At 44.0% G+C, this 22653-nt stretch overlaps 1 protein-coding gene across 7 annotated transcripts in view; it reads left to right on the top strand.

Moving 5' to 3' along the window:
- Fbh1 (F-box DNA helicase 1) overlaps window positions 1–22294 on the top strand; it is a 39374-nt gene extending 17080 nt beyond the window's left edge. For all 7 annotated transcript variants that reach the window (XM_042278162.2, XM_016008501.3, XM_042278161.2 and 4 more), the window contains 18 exons: window positions 353–483; window positions 590–725; window positions 1564–1754; window positions 4329–4421; window positions 4890–4984; window positions 6582–6750; window positions 7454–7676; window positions 8551–8638; window positions 8723–8809; window positions 9172–9308; window positions 11502–11601; window positions 11681–11802; window positions 13266–13341; window positions 14100–14297; window positions 14782–14907; window positions 16789–16895; window positions 21082–21213; window positions 21837–22294. In XM_042278162.2, the coding sequence (XP_042134096.1) occupies window positions 353–483; window positions 590–725; window positions 1564–1754; window positions 4329–4421; window positions 4890–4984; window positions 6582–6750; window positions 7454–7676; window positions 8551–8638; window positions 8723–8809; window positions 9172–9308; window positions 11502–11601; window positions 11681–11802; window positions 13266–13341; window positions 14100–14297; window positions 14782–14907; window positions 16789–16895; window positions 21082–21213; window positions 21837–22007 (2382 nt within the window). In that variant the 3' untranslated portion in view covers window positions 22008–22294. The remainder of the gene's footprint in view (window positions 1–352; window positions 484–589; window positions 726–1563; window positions 1755–4328; window positions 4422–4889; window positions 4985–6581; window positions 6751–7453; window positions 7677–8550; window positions 8639–8722; window positions 8810–9171; window positions 9309–11501; window positions 11602–11680; window positions 11803–13265; window positions 13342–14099; window positions 14298–14781; window positions 14908–16788; window positions 16896–21081; window positions 21214–21836) is intronic.
- The last annotated feature ends 359 nt before the right edge of the window (window positions 22295–22653 follow it).

The raw sequence follows: 22653 nt of genomic DNA, 5'->3' as shown, positions 1-22653 counted from the left end.
TCTGCATCTGCTTCTTCCTTCAGTTCTGTCAGTGTTTGCTTCCTATCTGTGCACTCTACTATATGGTGTTACTCTCTCTGTTATCACATCTTGGTGAAGACGTCACTGTGTAGCATTATCATTCCATAACACCTTCCCTTTGTGTCATGTGGCAGTTGTTGACCTAAGGTCAGTATGGCTTTTGGAGCTTGGAAGTGCTGCTCACCTGGTGCTTCAGACAAGGAAAAGCTAGCCCAGCTTTGGATTGGGAGCTGTACTTGCACTTGGTCGAAGGTTTTCTTTGTTGTGGCCCAGTCTTTTTAAGAATCATGGCCTGGATGTTATTTCATTTTTTTTTTTTTCAACTACGTAGTTCATTCCTTGGAAAAAGCTGTATCATCGATACTTGATAAACGAAGAGCATGCTGTCAGCAAAGTGGATGGCATTCTCTTGAGCCATGGCATAGAAAAGGACTCAGACTTATGTGTGCTGAACCTCATACGGTGAGTGCCTTTCCTCCTGTTTGGGAGACAATTTTCGAAGTCCTTCCTCATATGTCTGTGCTCACGATTGTCTTCCTTCTGGACTCATTTCCTGAGTATTTTACAGATATATAGCCACCACCAAATGCTCCCCAAGTGTAGACCCTGAGAGGGTGCTGTGGAGCCTGAGGGATCACCCTCTACTTTTGGAGGCTGAGGCGTGCATGCGTCAACAACTACCTGACCTCTATGCAGCTGCTGGGGTATGTGAACTAAGAGGCTGTGGGGGTACTCTGGGGGATGGTGACATCATTTCTCACTAGAAGTGTGTTGGTGATTAGTTGAAGATTATATATATTTTTAAATTTTTTATTGAATCTCTGAGTAGCATTAATCTTGTTAATGGTCTCTTTGGAGAAATCAAAGGTCCTATTTGCAGCTTCTTGCATTTGGAAGGAATTTTACAAAGCATTTAGTCTGTTCTGTTGAGGAGTTCTCTAAAATATTCCTGAATGCTAGTTATCTAGCCTCTGAACACTTGGAGTGATAGGGTTTCTTTATGATAGTCCTTTTAATAACAATATAAGCCAGACAGTGGTGATACATGCCTTTAATCCTAGCAGAGGCAGGTGAATCTCTGAGTTCAAGGCCAGCCTGGTCTATAGAGCAAGTTCTAGGACAGCCAGGGCTACACAGAGAAACCCTGTCTTGAAAAACAAAAACAACCCAGTGTGTGTATTTGTATTTTTCTATGTGAATGTGTGCCTAAGGGTAGGTCCACACATGTGTGCAGGAACTTAAGAGATCCCATGGAACTGGAGTTACAGGAATTGTGAGCTGCCATATAGGTGCTGGGAACTGACCCTGAGTCCTCTGTTAGAACAGCAAGTGCTCTTAATCACTGAGCCATTTCTCTAGCCCCTAAGCAGGCTTTTCCCTTGTTGACACATTGAGTAATTTGAAAGGGGCAGAGAGATTAAAGGTCTTGCTACAGAGATACAGTAAAATAAGAAGTTGGACATGTCCATCAGTTTCCTCACTAGTTTCCAGATTGTGGCTGGGTCTGGCGTCTCCTCTTATCCTGTATACCTCTCTTTGAAGGGCATTAACGTCTGGGCCTTGGTGGCTGCCATGGTGCTCCTCTCCAGCTGCGTGAACGACATCCAGCATCTGCTCTTCTGCCTCAGGAGACCCAGCTCCACAGTGACCATGCCAGATGTCACCGAGACCTTATACTGCATAGCCGTGCTCCTTTATGCCATGAGGGAGAAGGGGATTAACATCAGCAATAGGTAACACCCTGGAGGAAGAGAGATACTATGATAAAGTGACAAGGCCCTAGACTTGTCCTAGCTCCTCCTTTCTCCCTGGGTACAGTGTAAGGGGACTGAGCTGTGGAAAAGAATCCCAAGTGTTTCATGAATATCATGTGATGGTCAACTAAGATTTCTTCATGTAGTTTCTGTGTTCTGGGTGTTGAGCTGTAGGTGAAGGTGAAATTTCTCTCTGTATTCACACCTGGCTACATTTTCCTAGGAAAACATTAGCATTTTCTTTCTTCCTTGCTCACTTTCAAGCAGATTATAGGATCGTGGGAGTCTTAATGACTGTATCTTCTTAATGTGAGAAAGGCCTAGAGTGTTGGTTGCTCATACAGAGTTATCTGGACAGTGATAACATATGTGAAGATAAATAGCAAGCTGGAAATTGTCCAGGCACAAGCGAGTCTGCTGTGAAGACAGCTAACGTGGAGCTTGTCCAGTGTGAGCGGATAGGCAGTGCGTGAACACGGGAGGAGGAGGAGGCGCCCTAGGGCCAAGGTGTGCTGGAATGGGGGCGCAGCAGTGAGAGGGCAGTGGGGGGCATTGCTTTGGATGGTGTGAACAAGTTTGAATGTCAAGGACGAACCCCCATTTTGAGTTACAGGTTATGGGAAAGAGCATTTTAAGAGAAAGAATAGGTAATTTTTTTCATTCAATAACTATATTTATGATATTCACTAATTACATTAATTGTGTTGATTTATTACATTCATGATATTATGTCCTGATACTACTACTGTCCATTTGTGGGGCTTTTCCATCACACAAAATAGAGATTCTGTACTTAGGAAATGATTGCTCTATTTTCCTTTCTTCTCCATCTTGAAATAATGTCTAATCTTTCTGTCTCTATGAATTTGTATATTCTGTATGTTTCATGTAATACAAAGGAATAGGTAATTTAAGGGCCCAAAGTTGGAGTAAATTTGATAAATACCAGGAAAAGTCCAGTGTGGCAGGAGTGCATTGAAGATGGGAGAAATTAGTGCAAGATTATGAGAGATGTCTGGGACTAGGGGAGGGAAGATCTTTAAGATTCCGAGTATGGGTGGTATATACGGAATGGCCTGCCCTCTCACCTGAAGTGGTGGAGACAGGCAGCCATCATGCAGCCAGTTCTAGAGAAGCAGAAACCCTGAGGGTTTCTTCTCTAGAAAAAGACTGACCCCTGGGATTAGTGAGCCTCGAGAGAAACACAGCAGTGACCCTGTCATCCTTGGTAAGACAGTACAGAACATTGTACTCCAGCAGTGTCCTATCATCTATCCCAAGTTATGTTCAGTTTGTTAACTGGTTTATGTTCTAGCCCACTCCATTGCACTGAGACCTGAGGCAAGACATTCTCTAAGATTTCACCAAGACAGATGATCAAATGAAGAACAGTGTCCTCCTAAGCAAATGGATACTTAGGATTCTGTGTGTGTATGGACACCATAACAGCAGCAAAGACCAGGTGGCTTAAGCTACAGACATTTGCTTTCTTGCCCTTTTGGAGGCTGGAGATCCAAGAACAAGGTGGGAAGGTTGGGTTCCTAGTGAGTCATCTTCTCTGTATCCCAACAAGAGAGAGATGGGGGCAGGGAGACAGAGCACTTGATAGTGTCTCTTGTAAAAATGGTGGTACTAGTAGATCACGGCCAAAGCTTTGTCACGGCACTGAATCTTAATTCTCTCCTTCCTTCCTTTCTTCCAGCAGTCACTTTGGTATTAGGGCTTCCACTTTTGAATTTCAGGGGGGCACAGTTCAGCCCATAGTAGCGTGGTTTGTTGATCTGGTTGTATGTCCAGCTCCTGAAATGTTACTAAAGGTATCTCTTTTCATCAAAAAGAGTGATGCTTTGAGATCAGCTCTCTCACTCTGGAGTGGAGCAGAGCACTTGACTGGGGAATTAGTGTTCCAGGCTGCTGAATGTGGGCTCAGCGTGCATACGACAGGTTTTGGAGCTGCTTTGGGTGGACTGACTTTATGTCTCCTTCCTCTGTTGGCTAGTTTTGTCATCCCTGGTCCCCTTAGCTGTTCTGACATCTTGTCTTTGGTGTTCTCGTCTTACTAGCCGTGAAGCACCTTTCCTTTGGAACTTTTAAAGGGGAATGTTATCCATGCCTCTAAACCAGTGTCACCAGGCAGAAGAGCAACTGAGGTCCAGAAAGATGGCTTTAAGTTTGGCAGTAAGGTTGCATTATTTAAGCAGGGTTCACATTGCTGTAAGTGGTGTTGATGCCTGCTTTCCAGTGGATCTTCTGCTCTGTTGATTGCTTGTCTCTTAAGATCATGATAGTACTCTTTTCCCCTGAAGAGCACGTCCTCGTTTCCTCTGTGTGATGCTACACAGAGAAGACAGTGCCTGTTTCTCAGGACTGGGATTCCCGGAAGTGCTTCTTTCAGCTGCAGAGACTAAAGTCTTTTCTTTCCATTTTTTCACTGAAATGTAATAGGAATATTCTTTTTGGAAATGGTAAGGAGTTGAAATACATCCGAGGAAAAATGAGATAGATTATGAGTTAAATTTGGAAGTCTCTAAATCTACTTTTTTCCCCCATTAGGATTCACTACAACATTTTCTATTGCCTATATCTTCAGGAGAATTCCTGTACCCAGGCCACCAAAGTTAAAGAGGAGCCATCTGTCTGGCCAGGGTATGTATGCATTATATGTGGGTGTGTGCTTGGTCTTCTATTCTTTTTTGAGACAAAGTCTCAATATGCAGCCCAGGCTGGTCTTGAATTCAAAAAGTCCACACTTCTCTGGCCTCAGCCTCCTGAGTGCTGGGATTACAGACATGAACCATAATGCTGGTTTGACTTCCTTTCTTGACTCTTTTTCATGTGTGAGGACAAGAGGTGTTTTGCTTTGATCACTTTATTGAGGCATGATTTACATTGTGTAAATTTCACCCATTTGGAGTTTGGTGGTTTTTAGTAGATTTATTGAGCTAAACAGTAGCTTCTTAATCTAGTTTCAGAACATTCAGCGCCCTTCAGGGGAGGCATATTGGGGGTCTACTGTTGTGTATCCAGTTTGCTTGTTTGGTTTTTAGACTGGCCGTCCCTTGGGCTTTTTAATTCCTTTCTGTTTTTCTAATTTCTCTTCTGTAATGATTATAGCAAGAAAACATCTATCCAACTAACACATGAACAGCAGCTGATTCTGAACCATAAGATGGAGCCTCTCCAAGTGGTAAAAATTATGGCATTTGCAGGTAAGGGAGCTCCTGTCAGGTTCCTGGAGTATAGCATCAGGTTCATGATGTGGTTGCTTCTGGCTAATCACTGTATCCCCTTCCCAATACCTACTGGAGCACTCTGACTTTATTTAATTACTTTAATCAATCCCCAAAGCAGCCAGCCAAGAAGTACTGATTTTCTCTTATCATTGTTTAGAATACCTACATTGGATTCCTGCTTAGACAGATAGTTCCTAGGCATTATTTTATGGAGTCTGTCAGTGAGGTAGGGTGAGTCCCCTCCTGTACATTCTCAGTCAGCAATTCCTTCTGGAGAGGCAGGCCATATTATCTGCTTAACAGGGTCCAGTAGCTCCCTAGTCTCGTAGGGTGATGTCTTGAAGGGCTTCTCTTGGTTCAGCCCGCTTTCCTAAATGTAGAGTCATTTGTGCCTCTGATCTTAGTCTCCTGAAATACTTGCAGTCTTCTCTGAACTCTTGCTGTTGATATTTTTTTCGATCTGCAATCCCTTCCTGCTGCTTTTCTACTTTGATACCCTGCTGGCCACATTTGTTAAACACCTGCAGTGGCCTGCCATGGTGCTGGTTCCAGCAGCATTCTGTGAGGTTGATTAGATAGCCTTATGTTATGAAGACATTGGCATTCAGAGAGACTTACTTTAGTTCAGATAAGCAAGTGGCAGAGGCAGGATCAGTTGAATCTGTCTCTCCGGGGATGCCTTCTTTCCTCCTTCTTTCTCCTCCCCACCCCATTTCTCTTTCTTTTTCTGTCATGCTGTGTTGACTCTTGTCACTTCTGTCTCTTCCTGATGAAGGCCTTTTTAATAATTTGAATCCCAAATATCTGATTGCTGAACTCTTAATGTAACCAATTTGCTAATTGATCAAACCTAATTACCATACGGTAGAAGTAGCCAGCACGTGCATTGTTCTATAAATGTCTGCTTGTTTCATGTGCATCTGCAGAGCAGCCTTGTTAGACTTGGAAGGAGGAGTCATGTTCCCAGAGTCTCACCTTACAGAGGAGACCATTTTTGTTTCTAGTTCTCACTCTTTTTCCTGCCCTATGCTTCCTTTATATTCTCACTTTGTTACCTGGTTTCACCTCGTGTTGGTGTTTATTTCTAACTAGATTATAATCTTTCTATTATTTCTCATTGCTTGGCACATAGGTGACCATGCAATAAGTATTCAGTCAATATTTGTTAAATGAAACACAGATTGATTGGATGAATGTTAGAAAGAAGAGCTGGTGGATCAGAGGACTCCTTGAGTCTTCTGTATGTTCTGGGCTCAGAGACATGGATGATCACTGGTGCAACACCAGCTAACTGCCGCTGAGTTCTTGCTTCTGGGGACTTTGTCCTCACACTCACAGATCAAGTCAGTGAGATCAAGCAGCTTGCCCGTTCCTGCTTGGCCAGAGCCAAGATCCCAGCCACTTTAATCTTAGGTGAGGGGGTTTCCTACTCCTTTCATGGTACTACTTTTATCAATATTGATGTTAGTCTTAGGTCAGAGGAAGAATAAGCCTGAGAAAACACCCGAATGAGGATCCTGGTGCATGATTTGTCTAGTCAGAGGGTCACATTCTTTCCTCTTGGCTTCCACAGGCACTGGGAAAACGTCTACTCTGGTCAAGTATGCTGAGAAGTGGTCTCAGAGCAGGTTTCTGTATGTCACATTCAACAAGAGCATCGCAAAGCAGGCAGAGCTTGTCTTCCCCAGCAATGTCATCTGCAAAACCTTCCACTCCATGGCCTACAGCCACGTTGGGCGAAAGTGAGCATCACAAGTGCTGGCGTCATTTCCCGTGGCCACTGTTGGCATGTGATAGTCGTTATGATCATACTCTAAGAAACTGGCATGATGTTCTCACTATGTAGAAGCAAGAGATAGAAAAAGAGCTTTCATATCATACTTTTGCAGCATAAAAATACTTTGTTTACAAATCGCTATCTCACTGAGAGGGAATTTGTGTTTCTCTGGAATTCGGGCATTGAAGTTCAATATGTCAAATTCTGAAGAGTTTTAGGCACTCCTGGGGAGGGTGAAACTCTCATACACCAGAGGCTTTGGGGGCACGAAGGCTGAACTGTGGGTATCTTATTGGGTGGGGGGGAGATTGTTTTGGAGCATGAACCACACCCAAACCAGTAGCATCTGCTATGAGCTGTTTTGTACAACTCTGGGTTGTCATTTATGAGTTCATGAAAGTTTAGGGCAAGCCGTCTCAGTTCAGATGTGGTTTTCTGGTTTTTAAAACCTTTCCTATGTATGATACCTGGAATTAGATTGTCAGTGATGAGAACTAGGGATACAGTAAATACCACAATGCCTGTGAAGCCCAATGGTTTTCTGGTTTTTAAAACCTCTCCTGTGTATGATACCTGGAATTACCTTGTCAATGATGAGAACTGGGGATACAGTAAATACCACAATGCCTGTGAAGCCCAATGCCATTCACTTGGGGTATGCATTACAGGTACCAGCTGAAGAAGAAGTTGAATCTCTTCAAGTTAACACCCTTCATGGTTAACTCCGTCCTTGCTGAAGGGAAAGGTGGATTCATAAGGGCCAAGTTAGTATGTAAGACTTTAGAAAACTTCTTTGCATCAGCTGATGAAGAGCTAACTATCGATCACGTGCCCATTTGGTGCAAGAATAGCCAAGGACAGAGAGTCATGGTTGAACAGAGTGAGAAGCTGGTGAGTGCAGTGTAATCAGAATGAGGGAGGGACCTGGTATGATCTCTGTCTTTCATTTCCCCAGAACTCCTTCTAGAAAGTTGAAAGTGGACAGACGAGACAAAGGCCTGTCTTGACAACTGGGAATCACATGGCATTTTCTCCTATGAGGAGCAGGCGTCTCCCTTAACTCTCGTAGTAGTCCTGCTGGGTTTTGTTTGTCTCTGATTTTGGCGGGGAAAGGGTCTTTGTGACCCAGGCTAATCTCAAACTCAAGATTCCCCTGCATCAGCTTCCCTAGTGCTAGGATCACAGACAAGTGTCTGTTTTATCACCCACCTTAGTTTTCCCACATACCAGGTCAGGACAGACACAGCAGGACTTGCCCACAGTTTGTCAGAGCTCAGTTCTTCCTCAGGGATTGGGAATCTCCTTCTTTTCTTTTCTTTCTTTTTCTTTTTCTTTTTTTTTTTTTAATGGCTCTACACACATTTTGCTTGTGTAAAATCTGTTCCCTAATAGATTTTTGTTGTTGTTGTTTTTTGAGACAGGGTTTCTCTGTGTAGCTATGGAGCCTGTCCTGGAACTTGCTCTGTGGTCAGGCTGGCCTTGAACTCATAGAGATCCACCTGCCTCTGCCTCCCAAACAGTTGGATCTTTGTGATTCATCAGCTGTTGAGGTCTTTGATCTTTGCTCTGCTGGAGCCCCAGCCTCACCCCCTCTGAGCACTTGAGATCTCGGTGTTAAAACTGTGGAGCCCTGGAAGGGGTGGTCCCCTCTTTTCTGGGATGGCATCTTTGCTCCCACTGACTACGTGGAAGCAGAAGTGTGATTTCAGGGTACTATCTCTTCCAGGGTCTTAAACTTTGGGTTCCCCTGTCACTTACTTTTTAGAATGGTGTCCATGAAGCAAGCCGACTTTGGGACAACATGCGGAAGCTGGGGGAATGCAAAGAAGAGGCATACCAAATGACACATGATGGTAGGCAGCTTTCCTAGCATGGGTGTCTGTAGATGGAGCGGCTCTGCTTGTGAGTTGTGACTCTTGGTTCCTGCTCTCTTCTAGGCTATTTGAAGCTCTGGCAGCTGAGCAAGCCTTTGCTTGCCTCTTTTGACGCCATCTTTGTGGATGAGGCCCAGGACTGTACCCCAGGTGATAAACTATTTAGGACATCAGTAGTCTCAAATACATAGAAACAACATCATGATTAATTATGTAAGAGGACACATACATGGAATAAGTTGGCTGGGTTTTGTTGTTGTTGTTGTTTTTCCGAGACAGGGTTTCTCTGTGTAGCTCTGTGCCTTTCCTGGAACTCACTTGGTAGCCCAGGCTGGCCTCGAACTCACAGAGATCCGCCTGGCTCTGCCTCCCGAGTGCTGGGATTAAAGGCATGCGCCACCACCACCTGGCCTTGTTTCCTTTCTTAAATAGGGGTTCTTTTTGTTGTGACGCCCTTGCCATCACTGATTGTTGCCCTTCGGGTTTCTCACTTCTCCTCTTATTGATTGCAGCTATCATGAACATAGTTCTGTCTCAGCCATGTGGGAAGATCTTTGTAGGGGACCCCCACCAGCAGATCTATACCTTCCGTGGTGCAGTGAATGCTCTGTTCACAGTCCCCCACACCCATGTCTTTTATCTCACACAGGTAAGAGCTTGTGCTGCTTCTCAGGCCTAGAGCATATAAGCAAGCATTCTGTTTTCCCTCTTAGTTTTTAATGTGCCAGCACTGTGGAAGGTGTATTTTATTTTCCACAGATAACAAGCCAGTGTATTATTTTACCTTAAGTCCATAGTTAAGGTATCTTTAGTTTTTGCACTTTAGGATTGTGCATTATGACTGTCATGCCTGCTTCTAGTTTTCTTTAAAGTGACATTTTATTAGACTTAACCTTGGTTTTGATGACACTGATAGTTTTTAGAAGTACTGGACGAGTAGTTTTAGAGAGAGAGAGAGAGAGAGAGAGAGAGAGAGAGAGAGAGAGAGAGAGAGAGTGTGTGTGTGTGTGTGTGTGTGTGTGTGTGTGTGTGTGTGTGTGTGTGTGTGTGTGTATGTGCTGAAACTTCTCAGGTGCTTTTTCTCATGGTTAGACAGGGTTATGGCTTAGGGAGAACCACAGAGGTGAAGTGCCATCCATCTCATAGTTTCAAGGGTTTATATTATCAATTTGAGATGTGACTATTGATGCTAGCTTGGATGTACTCAGGTTCCTCCACTGCAAAGGCCCACACAGAGGAGTGAGTGTTGGAGCATCTGTATAAATTATCTGGAGTTATGTAAAAGAGATTCGTATTTTCTCTCCCATTACATGATAACATAAGGTTGCTTGGTTTTTTTTTTTTGGTCATGTATCAATGTTTATTTTACAAGTAATTTGACCTTGATTTACTCTGAGTAGTTTTATAGCAGCAAAGTCCTGTTGAAAGTCATGTTTTCTCGTTTTGGTTGCAGCTATGTGACATGATTCATGATGTAGATAGAGACATAATTCATGAAATAGACAACATGATTACTGTTCACCAAAGCATGTCTTGTTTCATTATATTATGGATGCATGGGGAAAGGCAATGAATAACAGAAGTTTGGGAAGATTGGAATCTTTCCAGCAGATGTGGTCAAGAAAATAGGGTCTAGGTAAAAAGGTGATAGGAACAGCATGGGCCAAGGCAGAGAAATACGGAATTTGTTCATGTTGGCTTTGGTTTTTTCAGAGAAGAACTCATTATATATGTAGCCTAGGCTGGTCTTGACCTCACAGTCCTTTAGCCTCAACCTCTTGAGTGCTAGGGATTATGGTTATACACCAGCACACCTGACTTAAAATGTTTTGTTTTTGTTGTTGTTGTTGTGGTGGTGGTGGTATTGGGGATTGATACCAAGGCCCGTGCTTGCCAAGCAAGCACTCTGTGAGTGTTCTATATCCCAATCCTGAAAATGCTCCTGTAACAGAGGCTGTACTTTGATGTTGAAAGAAGTCTTAGAGGCAAGAGCAAAATCTCTACCCTCTCTTCACCTTTGCGTAATTTCATCTCCACAAGATGTGACTTGAGAAGGAACGAGGGGAATTTTGCTTAAAAGTTTACACTTGGTATTAGGGGATAATTGTAGAGATGACTGTCCAGATAGTGGAGGATGCTGGGAGTGGAGCATTTCTTTCTCTATATGTGTTATGTGTCCCTTTTCATAGCAAGAGAGCAGCTCAATTAAAGTGTTTGGGAAAGATTAATCTGGCAGAGGAAGACAGAAATGTTTGAGTGTGAGATCAGAAGTAAAGGGGCCAAATAGGCAAGACAAGAAGTTTGAGGGCTGAGCGAAGCTGAAGACGTGTGAGAAAAGGAAGTATTGATTGTGTGTGGTGGATACTCGGGGTGGTAGATAGATCATTCCAGAGTTCCAGAGCGGAAAATGGTATTATTGGGGCTGGAAAGATGGCTCAGAGGTCAAGAATGCTTAGTGCTCTTGCAGAGAACCCCAGTTCAGTTCCTAGCACCCGTTAGGTCACAACTACCTCTACCATTTGCTCTAGAAGGATCTTTTGCCTTTGGCTTCTGTGGACAACACTGTGTTAACATATACATACCCCCACACAGATACACAAACATATACCTAATTAAAAGTAATAAAAGTAAATCTTTAAAAGGAGAAAATGCTGTTGTTAATAGAAACAGTAATGTTTCAGTCATCAGGCTCCTTTTTGTGTCCATGTGATTGATTATACTTTAGTGAAATTCCATGTCCCCTTCCTATGTAGGATGAGTTAGGCCTTGCCAGTGACAGATGTGAGCTCACATACCTCTGAGCAGGTGGGTAACTGCATTTGTTGTATTGTTTTTCCAACAGAGTTTTAGATTTGGTGTGGAAATTGCTTATGTGGGAGCTACCATCTTGGATGTCTGCAAGAGAGTCAGAAAAAAGACATTGGTTGGAGGGAACCATCAGAGTAAGGCTTTCTTTTTTTTAACCAAAGTTAATTGTGTTCTACGTGTTGATTTGCATGGAGTTTGCGCTTGCGTCTCCAGGTGGCATCAGGGGTGACATAAAGGGACAAGTGGCTCTGCTGTCCAGGACCAATGCCAATGTGTTTGATGAGGCTGTACGGGTGACAGAAGGAGACTCCCCTTCAAGGATACATTTGATTGGGGTAAGAATACATTGTTGACTACGTCGCACATAGACCAGTGCAGAGACCAGACCCAGGAAAGTGTGAGTGTCCTTAGGATCTTGTGCAGGAACGCCTTTGGGTTTTGGATTCTTCTCCCTGGGCCTCACTGTGACTGGACACTCGGATTGTGCTCTGAAACAGTCAGTGAATGAGCACTCTTCTTGCATGTGACTGTGGAGTCAGGCTCCTGGGTTCTGACTGCATGTTAACCATTAGTGGGAGCACAGGTAAGCTATGGCACTGGGTAGAACCAGCTCCCAGAAAGAAGGTAGAATCGAATACCCGTATGGCTGGGAGCAGGTCACCACTGTGTGCCTCCTTCTCCACCCAAAGACACAGCAATGCCTTGCCTTTGACTGTTTCATGGGCAGTGAAAATTCAATGACATGTTGTGGCATATTTAACCTTGAAGTTACATGAATAAAGGATATTTATGGAAAAATATTTTCGAGGGCCTACTATGTGTTGGGTACTCAGTAAAATATTAAACCATAAAATACCTCTTTCTTTTGTTTTAAAATAAGTATTATATAGAAATTTTGGCACCAAGAGGGAAAAATCACATATAATTCCAGTATTTCCTAAAAGTCTCATTTTTTGCTAATTATTTTTGTCATTGTCCTTAAAAATGTGTATTTTTACATAATTGCTGTTAATGGTATACATAAAAGTACAGTTTTTCCACTCAACATATCATAACTTATTTGATTGTTGTATTGATGTCTCTAATATTTCATCTAGAAGTTATAACCGTTTTCATTATTGAAAGAAGATAGTAATTTTGGAATATCATCCATGTCAGATATGAAGTATACTGTTCTCCCTCTTCTATGTTCACTTCTACCCGTGACATGTGTTATGGTGCTAAACTACACACTTGGTATAAATTGCAGTATACACTGTCAGTGTTGTAGATGTGACTTGTTGGAGGTGGAGTCCTTGTCATGCTGTCTCCTGAGCTAGGCCTGGTTCCCTATGAGTGCTGGAGTCACAGACAGTACCCATCAGGCGCTTCTAAGGTAGAATAGGGCCAAAGCCATGGCACAGTCAGGACCTTTCCTCCGAGAGCTGGTTTTAGATTACAGAATAACTGGACCAGCAGACACCCTCTGGTTGTTGCTCACAAGAAACAGTTGTGAGTGTCTTGCTTGCCAGCTCTGTTCGGTTATCATTTGTGTCCATGTTCTAGCCATTGTATTCATGGAAGGCACATTGAACTTGCCTTTTTATTGATGACAAAGCAGTGTACAGTTGGGGATTTCCTTTCTAAAGCATAGGTAGAGTTTCAGGCAGTAGCTCAGTGCTTTCTGTTTTCTGTGTGTGCGCGCGCTTTGGCAATATTTGTGATCTGTTTCTAAGAAACCATCTCATTTCAAGATCCCATCTCCGGATTTGTTTTGTTTTATAAAACAAAACAAAAATTCCACTGAAATTTTTTTCAGGGGATTAAATCATTTGGATTGGACCGAATCATTGACATTTGGACCCTTCTTCAGCCAGAGGAAGAACGGAGGAAACGTGAGTGCCAGCCTGGCTTTGGAGCACGGAGAGTCGAACTCAGCTAGGGTTGGGAAGTGGGCTGGTCCTGAGTCAAGTTTCTTGTTCTTCCTCTGAGGAGCTGGCTTTGCTCTTCTCTTTGAGGGAGATGCCTGGGGGCCTGTTTTTAGAACTACTGGCAGGTTTTTCTAGATCCTTCTTAGTCTCATTAATTGCCAGTGTTGGTCCTGTAAGCCACCTTTTCCTGCATTCTTCTGCCTGCCTGAGCAGCTACACACCATTGCTTCTCTGGGCCTCAGATGAAATCCTAGTGTTTCTTTCTTTCTTTTTTGGGGGGGTAGTGGTGGTGGTGGTGGTTTGAGACAGAGTTTCTCTGTGTAGTTTTGGGGCCTGTCCTAGATCTTGCTCTGTAGACCAGGCTGGCCTCGAACTCACAAGAGATCTGCCTGCCTCTGCCTCCGGAGTGCTGGGATTAAAGGCATGCGCCACCACCGCCTGGCTGAAAACCTAGTGTTTCTGTGGTACTTTTCCTCCTTGGATTATGCTGTTTCAGATCTCTGTGAAGTAGATGAGGTTTTTGAGCATATGGCTTGTGACACTCAGTTGGAGATTGTGAGGCCACACTGTACTTAATTGCCCAGGGACACACAGTGAGTTAGTGGTCCAGTCAGGACTGAAACCTGGGTCTCCTAGCTCTGAGACCGTCCATTAAATCCTACAGCTGCTGCCCTGTGTTGGCCAACCTCTCTCATTTTCACCTGGCTATGTCTCTTCCTTAGGAAACCTCATCATTAAAGACAGGTTCATCAGAAGATGGGTGCACAAAGAAGGCTTTAGTGGCTTCAAGAGGTATGTGACTGCCGCTGAGGACAAGGAGCTGGAAGCGAAGATCGCAGTAGTTGAGAAATACAATATCAGGATTCCAGAACTAGTAGAAAGGATAGAGAGATGCCACATAGAAGATTTGGACTTTGCAGGTAAGGAAAGCAGCTGTTGCCTTCCCTTCAAGAGGAGGAGCAGATGGTCTCTTGAAGTATCTCTGCCTCTGTGGCCACCAGTGGCTGTGCTCTAAATGAAGGAGGGGACAAGGCTCTGGTGTTGATCCCTAGCACCATGTTAAATAGTAAAGAAACACAGGAGCAGAGCAGTTATTTCCCCACAGGGTCTCTTATTTCTGTTGCACTCGAAAGCCCCTGGAATAGGGTTTTCTAGACCTAGCTCCGCCATGTGTAACTTCGGGCCCCTGTGCCTGTATGTCTAAAGTGAGTGTGGGACCTAGTGAAGTCTCTTTGGCCTCTTGGATAGGATACTTTGAGGTATTCCTGGGACTAATTTTTATACTTTCTCGGACCCGTCTTTTCTACCTGTGCCCTTTTCCTATGCAGGGGCACACCTGTAAGGATGCTTTGCCTGTTTCTTTTCCTGTGGGACCCCATCTAACTTGCTACATTTCTGTTCTAGAGTACATTTTGGGCACTGTGCACAAAGCCAAAGGCTTAGAGTTTGACACTGTGCATGTTTTGGATGATTTCGTGAAAGTGCCTTGTGCCAGGCATAATCTTGCCCAGCTTCCTCACTTCAGAGTTGGTAAGGAACACTGGGTTGGGAGGGACACAGGAGCCCTTGGGATGCTCCTGTTTTATAGTTGGAGTTGACTGCTTTGGTTTGGATGGGATAGGATGGCCTCCTAGTCTACAACAAAAAGTCACACCTACTCCCAAACTTCTGATTTTTAATACTGTGGTTTTAGAGAAGTCAGGCTTCCACAGGGTCTTTCTCTCAGGTGGCTGAAAGGGTATTGAGTCATGATGTCCCTGTGAACACAAGTGCCCATCAGCTCTGGCCTTTGCATCATCAGACACTAGGTGTTCCAGCCTCACACAGAATTCCAAACATTAGTTTACTTACTCTCCAAGAAAAAAAATTTCGAGTGTTTGTTATTATTTGCAGTGCTAGAGGTTGAAAAGAGAGGCCTGCGTGTTCAGGCGCTGTATCCAGCCCCAGAGTTTCTGTTTACCAATTGCTGCTTCACCAGTGGCTTCTCGAGGCTCATTGGTCAAGTCTGTAAAGCAGTGTTTTTGTTTTGACTTTAAATCTCAGAATAAAACCATTTTGAGTTTCCCAACCAGGAAAGCTCCTTTAATATTTACATACATTTTTTAGACACCCGCTCTATTAAGATAGGACTTATACATTGCATAGCCCATCCCTTTAGGTTGTACATACAGTTCACTGGCTTCTAGTCTGTTCATAGATTGGCTGTTCTAGTTTGCTAGGTATTGAGACTAGGAGATGATAGATGTGAGGTGGGCTTAGCAATGTGTCTTCCCCGTGATGATGTGAGATAGTTCCAGATTAGAATGAACTAATCCAGATAGACACTGTAGGAAACTGGGAAGAGCATAGACCTTGGTTCAGCTCTGCCCCTCAATTGGTGGTATGCTCATCTGTGAATGACATACCCTCTGCAAACCGCAGTCTTACCATCTGCCTCCCAGACAGAAAGGGGGTTAAAACACATTAGTATCCCCTGGGTCCATTGTATACACTAGCATCCACTGCATCCATTGCACACATTAGCATTCACTGGGTCCATTGCACACATTAGTGTCCACTGGGTCCATTGTACACACTAGCATCCCCTGGGTCCATTGCACACACTAGCATCCCCTGGGTCCATTGCACACATTAGCATCCCCTGGGTCCATTTTACACATTAGCATCCCCTGGGTCCATTGCACACATTAGCATCTCCTGGGTCCATTGCACACATTAGCATCCCCTGGGTCCATTGCACACATTAGCATCCACTGGGTCCATTGTACACATTAGCATCCACTGGGTCCATTGTACACATTAGCATCCACTGGATCCATTGTACACATTAGCATCCCCTGGGTCCATTGCACACATTAGCATCCACTGGGTCCATTGCACACATTAGCATCCCCTGGGTCCATTGCACACTATTAGCATCCACTGGGTCCATTGCACACATTAGCATCCACTGGGTCCATTGCACACATTAGCATCCACAGGATCCATTGTACACATTAGCATCCACTGGGTCCATTGCACACATTAGCATCCCCTGGGTCCATTGCACACATTAGCATCCACTGGATCCATCGCACACATTAGTACCCACTGGATCCATTGTACACTAGTATCCCCTGGGGCCATTGCACATGTTAGTATCTACTGGGTTTATTGCAGATGTTGAGTAGTTAGTTAACATAGTCCTGAGATTTACTGTATAGCAAAACTAAAAAGAAACAAGTATTTTGTGTAATTAGTTATTGAAGATTTTTTTTTTCCCAATTGGCATTTGTAGGAAAATTTTGTATATATAGCTAGCAAATGTTGAGAGGCTTGTAAGGTATTAGTGAGGATTTTATGATATCTCATTTAGATGATAAAATGAGTTTTTGCAGGCAGGCTTTTGAATTGTTTTTCCTCCTTTTTTAGAGTCATTTTCTGAGGATGAATGGAATTTGCTGTATGTTGCTGTCACTCGTGCCAAGAAGCGGCTCATAATGACCAAATCACTAGAGAACATCCTGACTCTGGCTGGGGTAAGAGAACTGGGTAATCAGAGTTACTTTCCAGTGTTTGAGTCACATGTGGTTTGAGGGATCAACCTTAGGCCTTGGGAGACCTTAAGATGAGGGTGCTGGGTGAGCTTGTAAGTGTGCTGAGATGAGGTCGCTAGAGCAGATAGCGTTCTAACCAGTGAAGTGAGAGAGTGAGCTTGTGCCAGACTGCATAGGTCTGTTTAAAAAGTCAGTGGTTTTCATATATTTCTTAATTCTGCATTTGCTCAGCCAGTTCACATTTCCTGGGGAAAAATGACAAGTTTGTGTTTTGTAACTACACTTCTCCCTTCTACAACACCCCCCACACCTCCACTCCTTTTGAAATGGCAGCTGCTTCTAGCAGTAGACTTTTCCAGAAGAATCTGCTCTTCTGAGGGACATGAGTCTCTAGGTATCTGGGCCAGTTCCCCTGTGGAGATGCACGAAAGTGAGATCACTCATATTCAGTCTTCATGCAATTCTCAGCCTTTGCCCTCCACAAATAACTTGCTCTCCATTTGTGCCCTATCGCCGTCTCTGTCCTGGTTTTCACAAGCATAAGTATAAACTGTTTAGTCTTACCGACCTTGAATTTGCATTAATAGTCACTAATGTTCATCTTTCTCTGAACCAGAGATGCTTAAGCCAGAAGTCTAAACTGTAAATGTAAAAGCCAATGGCAGTGTTTTCTTCTTTAGTGTCTTAGTCAGGTTTTCTGTTGCTGTGTTGAAACACCATGACCAAAAACAATTTGGAGTGGAATTGGTTTATTTCTGCTTATGCTTCGACATCACAGTCCATCACTGAGGGAAGTCAGGACAGGAACATGGAGGCAGGAACTCATGCAGAGGCCAGGGAGGAATGCTGCTTTCTGGCTTCCTCCACATGGCTTCTTGAGCCTGCCTATAGCACCCAGAACTATGCCCATGAGTGGCATCACCCATAGTGAACTATGCCTTCACACATTATCAGTGAAGAAAATGCACCAAAAGCCCACCTGGTGGAGGCATGTTTTCAACTGAGGTTCTGTCTTTTAAAACGACTCTAGATTGTATCAAATTAACATAAACCTAGCCAGGACACTTATCTATCCCACAGTGTAAGATTTTACAGAAAGGACATTTACCTGTTGGCATCTTTTCTCAAGGAGACAATTGGTGCTCTAGAGTTTAAACATTGCTACATAAAGCTTTGGGCCTTCACAGCAGTTAGAGGAGACAGTTACCAGATTCTAGTTGGGGGCATTCAATATCCCAAAGTTCTTAAGTAGTGGGAGGAAAGACCCTTGGTATTCATTGTTGAATATTGACTGTGTCTCCCATATGCGCCAATCACCTTGTAGGTACTAGAATTACATTGGTGCATAGGAGGAATCCCTGTCTCCATAAGCTGCATCTAGATGAAGAGGTAGACAAAAAAAATACATGAAAAGAATCCTTTTCATGTGTTTGTGGAAAGATGTCAGAGCTTAAAAAAGAGAGCCTATGCAAGTAAATCTTTTATATGACATTACAACAAAATTTTATGCTGGACATAGTGATGTATGTCTGCAGTTCCTGTACTCAGAAAACTGAAGTATCAGGATGCTTGGCACCAGGCTGGGGAACATAGTGAGACCCTGTCTTAAATAGCAACAAAACAGGTATGCAAAAAAGCCTTTGGCATAGGACCATTTAGCTTGCATTTTATTTAGACTTTTACTTTCTAATCCCCATTAGTATTTTCCTTTAAGCCTCTGAGATAGTCTGCCTGTGGAGTTTGAAATCAGCTACAGCATATTTTCTAAAGCTGGCCTTGACCTGTCTCTCCCTGCATGTGACTCTTATCAGAACTTAGAGCCTTTTTTCTTAGTTACATCACCTGGGTCACCCAAGTACTTTTTCTATGAAGTATCAGATAGTAAATACTTTATGCTTTGTTGGTCACGTGTTTTTTGAGGAGTAACTTAGGCCTCCTGTGTGCCATAAGGTAGGCCACTTCATGTATGAGTGTGTCTATGTTCTAGTGACCTTGATTTACAGGATCTGGATTTGGCTCACTTACACTTTGCTGACTCCAGTTTAGATCTCTAAACCAGTACACCCACGAGGAAAGCAGGGTAGCAATCTCTTCTGCAGGTAGTTCCTGTTATACAATTCTTTAAATAAACTTGGGCTATGTGTACTTTTGAAAAAGGATTTCTTTTTATTTGTGTGTAGTAGTGCGTGTGCATGTGTGTGGGACTGCAGGTGTCTATGCATGTGCAGAGGTCAGAAAAGGCATCGGATCCTTCAGTGTTGGAGTTACAGGGCTGGAGAGCAGGGCTTAGTGGCTAAAAAAGCTTGGGTCTGTCAGGAATGAATAGCTGAGAAGGGAACCAAAAATACGTATTAGTAATGCTGCCTTTGGTTCTTGGACTTGTGCAGACTTGAAACTTTTGTTATGGGTCAGAAGGACATGCTGAATTTGTGCTGCTGGGAAGGAGCTTGGAGGTGATGGTGAAAGGAACTTAACAAGAACCTGTAACTTCAAAGAGGATGTTATAGTGTCACTTGCTAATATTCAGTTGGAACTTGAGTGTTTGTGTCAGTTTTGTTGTTGCTTTAAGGAAATAGTTGACGTAAACTGATTAGAGGAAGGTAGTTACGTTTTGGCTCACAGTTTTAGAGGGTTCACAGTGAGGAAGGTGTGATGCGGCAGAGCAGCTCACATCGTGCGGGTGAGGTAGCAGAGAAAGAATAATACAGGGAAAGATCAGGGCAAGGGCAAGCCCCAGATAGGACCTGTTTGCTCCAGCTGTTCCCTACCTTCTGCTTTTCACCACCCCCAATAATGCCATTGTACGGATCCATCTATTTGATCAGAACCCTCAGAATCTGATCGTGTCTAGAATTACCCTCACAGACACACCAAAAGGCACACTTCACCAATTCCTAGGAGATTCTCTATCCAGTCAACCTGACAGTCAAGACCATCATAGTGCTTATGCATCTTGTAGGCAAGTCCTGCAAGGGAGAAAAAGAGTCAAAATAGGGGTCCTAGATAGCGAAAAATTCAGTAAGTAGCTAGTTTTTAGCCAGCAGATATGAAGTCATACTTTAGGAGTCAGAAAATATGTGTAGTCTGCTATGTAGTATCCATATTGTGGAGAACTCCTCAGGAGCCACACAACCTGAGCTGAATGGCCCTGACCCAGTGGCACCTATAGTTGAAGTCTTTAATGTTCTGTTTGGGTGCTTGCTGGCTGTGTGCCAGGCACTAACACCAGAGTGTGCCATAGTGTGTCCTCCTTATAAGACACCGTGAAATAGATGCAGATGAAAAAGCTGCAAGAAGCTGAGCATCGTGGCCCACGCCTTTAATGCCAGCACTCGGGGGGCAGAGGCAGCCGGATCTCTATGAATTCAAGGCCAGCCTGGTCTACAGAGAGAGTTCCAGGACAAGCCAGGGCTACACAGAGAACCCTGTCTTGAAAAACTGAAACATCTAAACAACAACAATAACAACAAAAATCTGTAAGAACCTTCCCTGCTAGACAGCTGGCAGCTGGAGAGTCAGCAATGCAGGAGTGTGTTGGGTCGGTTTGGACTTTGGTGCCGAGGATTGAACCAGGCCTTGCACTCGGTAGGAAAGCGCTATCACTGAGCTGTGTCCACTGGGGCAGCTGCTGCTTGCAGTTCTGAGTTTCAGCTCCCCTGGTTTGGAATTTATGTAGAAATTCTCTGGGTCAAGCATGATAAGTGTGCCTGCAGTTTTAGTCCTTGGAAGGGAGAGGCAGGAGGATTGAGAGTTCAGTCCCACCCTGGACTCCATAGTGAGACTCTGTCAAAATGCTGCTGATGATAACAACAACAACAACAACAACAACAACAACAACAACAACAACAACAATTGTTTAATGTTGCAATTGGGAATAGGGACTATGAATCCAGAACTAGTCCTGAAACGTCATTGTAAATGGTACCTTTTCATGTTTACCAGTCTGTTTTTTAAAAATCTAGCAATTTTACCAAAAAGCCAATTCTACTGTCTTGAGTGTTCTTTCTTGGCAATAGCACTGGAGTTGGGGACATTAGAAAATCAGGAAACAAGACAGTGGCTCTCTGCTTCTGGATACGTCTGAGGGGTGCTGCAGGTCCTAGGCTGTTGGAGTTTTCAAGTAGAAGGCACCAGTATTGCCATTCACCTCTGTCTTTCTCCTTCACAGGAGTATTTCTTGCAAGCAGAGCTGACAAGTAACGTCTTGAAAACAGGAGTGGTCCACTGCTGTGTGGGGCAGTGCAACAACACCATCCCTGTGGACACCATCCTTACCATGAAGAAACTGCCTATCACTTATGTGCGTTCACTCTCTGTAGGGTTAAGTCACTCATACCCATTTTATTGCTTGTGGGCTTTGTGCCCATCTAGGTTCTGGGTGAGGAAGGTAATAGAGAATCTGTATAATGCTTTTCTAAGAGCTTTGATATGGGAGCATGGCAGATGTGAGGTCATCTTTTTTGTCAGAGATCAGCTAATCAGATTGAATGACACTGCCTGGGTGTGCTAAGCCTTTCAGTCTGGGAGGTGCAGTTGTAGCCAGATACTTCAGAGGGGAGCTATTTGCCTGGAGGGCCTGTTGAATTTTTGGTGGTTCTTTTCACTTTCTTAGTTCTTTGGTGCTAGAGATTGAACCCATGGCGTTGAACATGCTAATCATGCGTTCCAGCACTCAGCAGTAGCTCCAGGCCCTAGATCTTTATCTCTTGACTGGATAATTGTGGCTGATCCTCTAAAGGACTTTGAGAGTTGAGTCTAGATGACAGTGCTGTGTAGGGATTATCTCTGTGGGTTGACACAGGAGTGAACACCACAGCCATAGTGCGTCAGAATGTTGGCAGCTGGACAGTAATTCAGTACTTTTTGGTGGAATTCTTGTCCTTAGATTGTGCCCTTACCTCTTTTTCCTATCCATCCCTGTAGAGCAACAGGAAGGAAAACAAGGGTGGCTACCTCTGCCACTCGTGTGCAGAGCAGCGGATCGGGCCTTTGGCATTCCTGACTGCCTCCCCAGAGCAGGTGCGCGCCATGGAACGCACTGTGGAAGACATCGTGCTGCCCAGGCATGAGGCCCTGCTCTTCCTTGTCTTCTGAGGCTGTGACTCTGCGTGCTGAAGGAGCCATTCTGGGCTGCATTCCTGCTCATGGGAGACTCTGAGTCAATCACAGCATTTTTAGAAAGAAGATACCAACTAGACTTGGAGCTGCCATTTCTCCGTTCCTTACAGATAGCCAGTTCCCACTTGCCTGTCCTCTGTATGCATCAGGTCAGGGAGTAGGGAGAGTCCTTTTGATAAAAAAATCATTTTATGTATTTAAACTTTTATTACAAGGTTTCAATTAAATAGGCATTGCCCATTGGCATGCCGCTGTGAAGTCCAGCTTCAGTGCTGTCATTTCTAAGCTTTCTCCTGCTGTCTGTGCCCGTGATCTCTCTCAGCATCTTGTCACTGTTCATATGGTTTTTATGCTGAGGAGTGACACCTGAGGAAGCCATAGCGGGTCTTTGTCATTTAGAGTTCATGGTATAAACAGGAAGGTGGCATCATGTTCAGAAGACATGCACAACATGATAGTAGCTAGACTTACCTGGTTTCCTGCTGACAGCTGGAGATCAGAAACACTCGCAGGAGAGTAAGGTCAGCAGTCACTGTGGAGAGGACAGGGGGTCACTAAGGGAGAGATGGGTGTGGAGTAGCTCATGCGACAATGGTTACGTTCTTACAGAAACCACCAGCAA

The sequence above is a fragment of the Peromyscus maniculatus genome, chromosome 5 (genome assembly GCF_049852395.1).
Source record: "Peromyscus maniculatus bairdii isolate BWxNUB_F1_BW_parent chromosome 5, HU_Pman_BW_mat_3.1, whole genome shotgun sequence".
NCBI lineage: Eukaryota > Metazoa > Chordata > Mammalia > Rodentia > Cricetidae > Peromyscus > Peromyscus maniculatus.
This window is presented reverse-complemented; position numbering and strand designations above follow the sequence as displayed.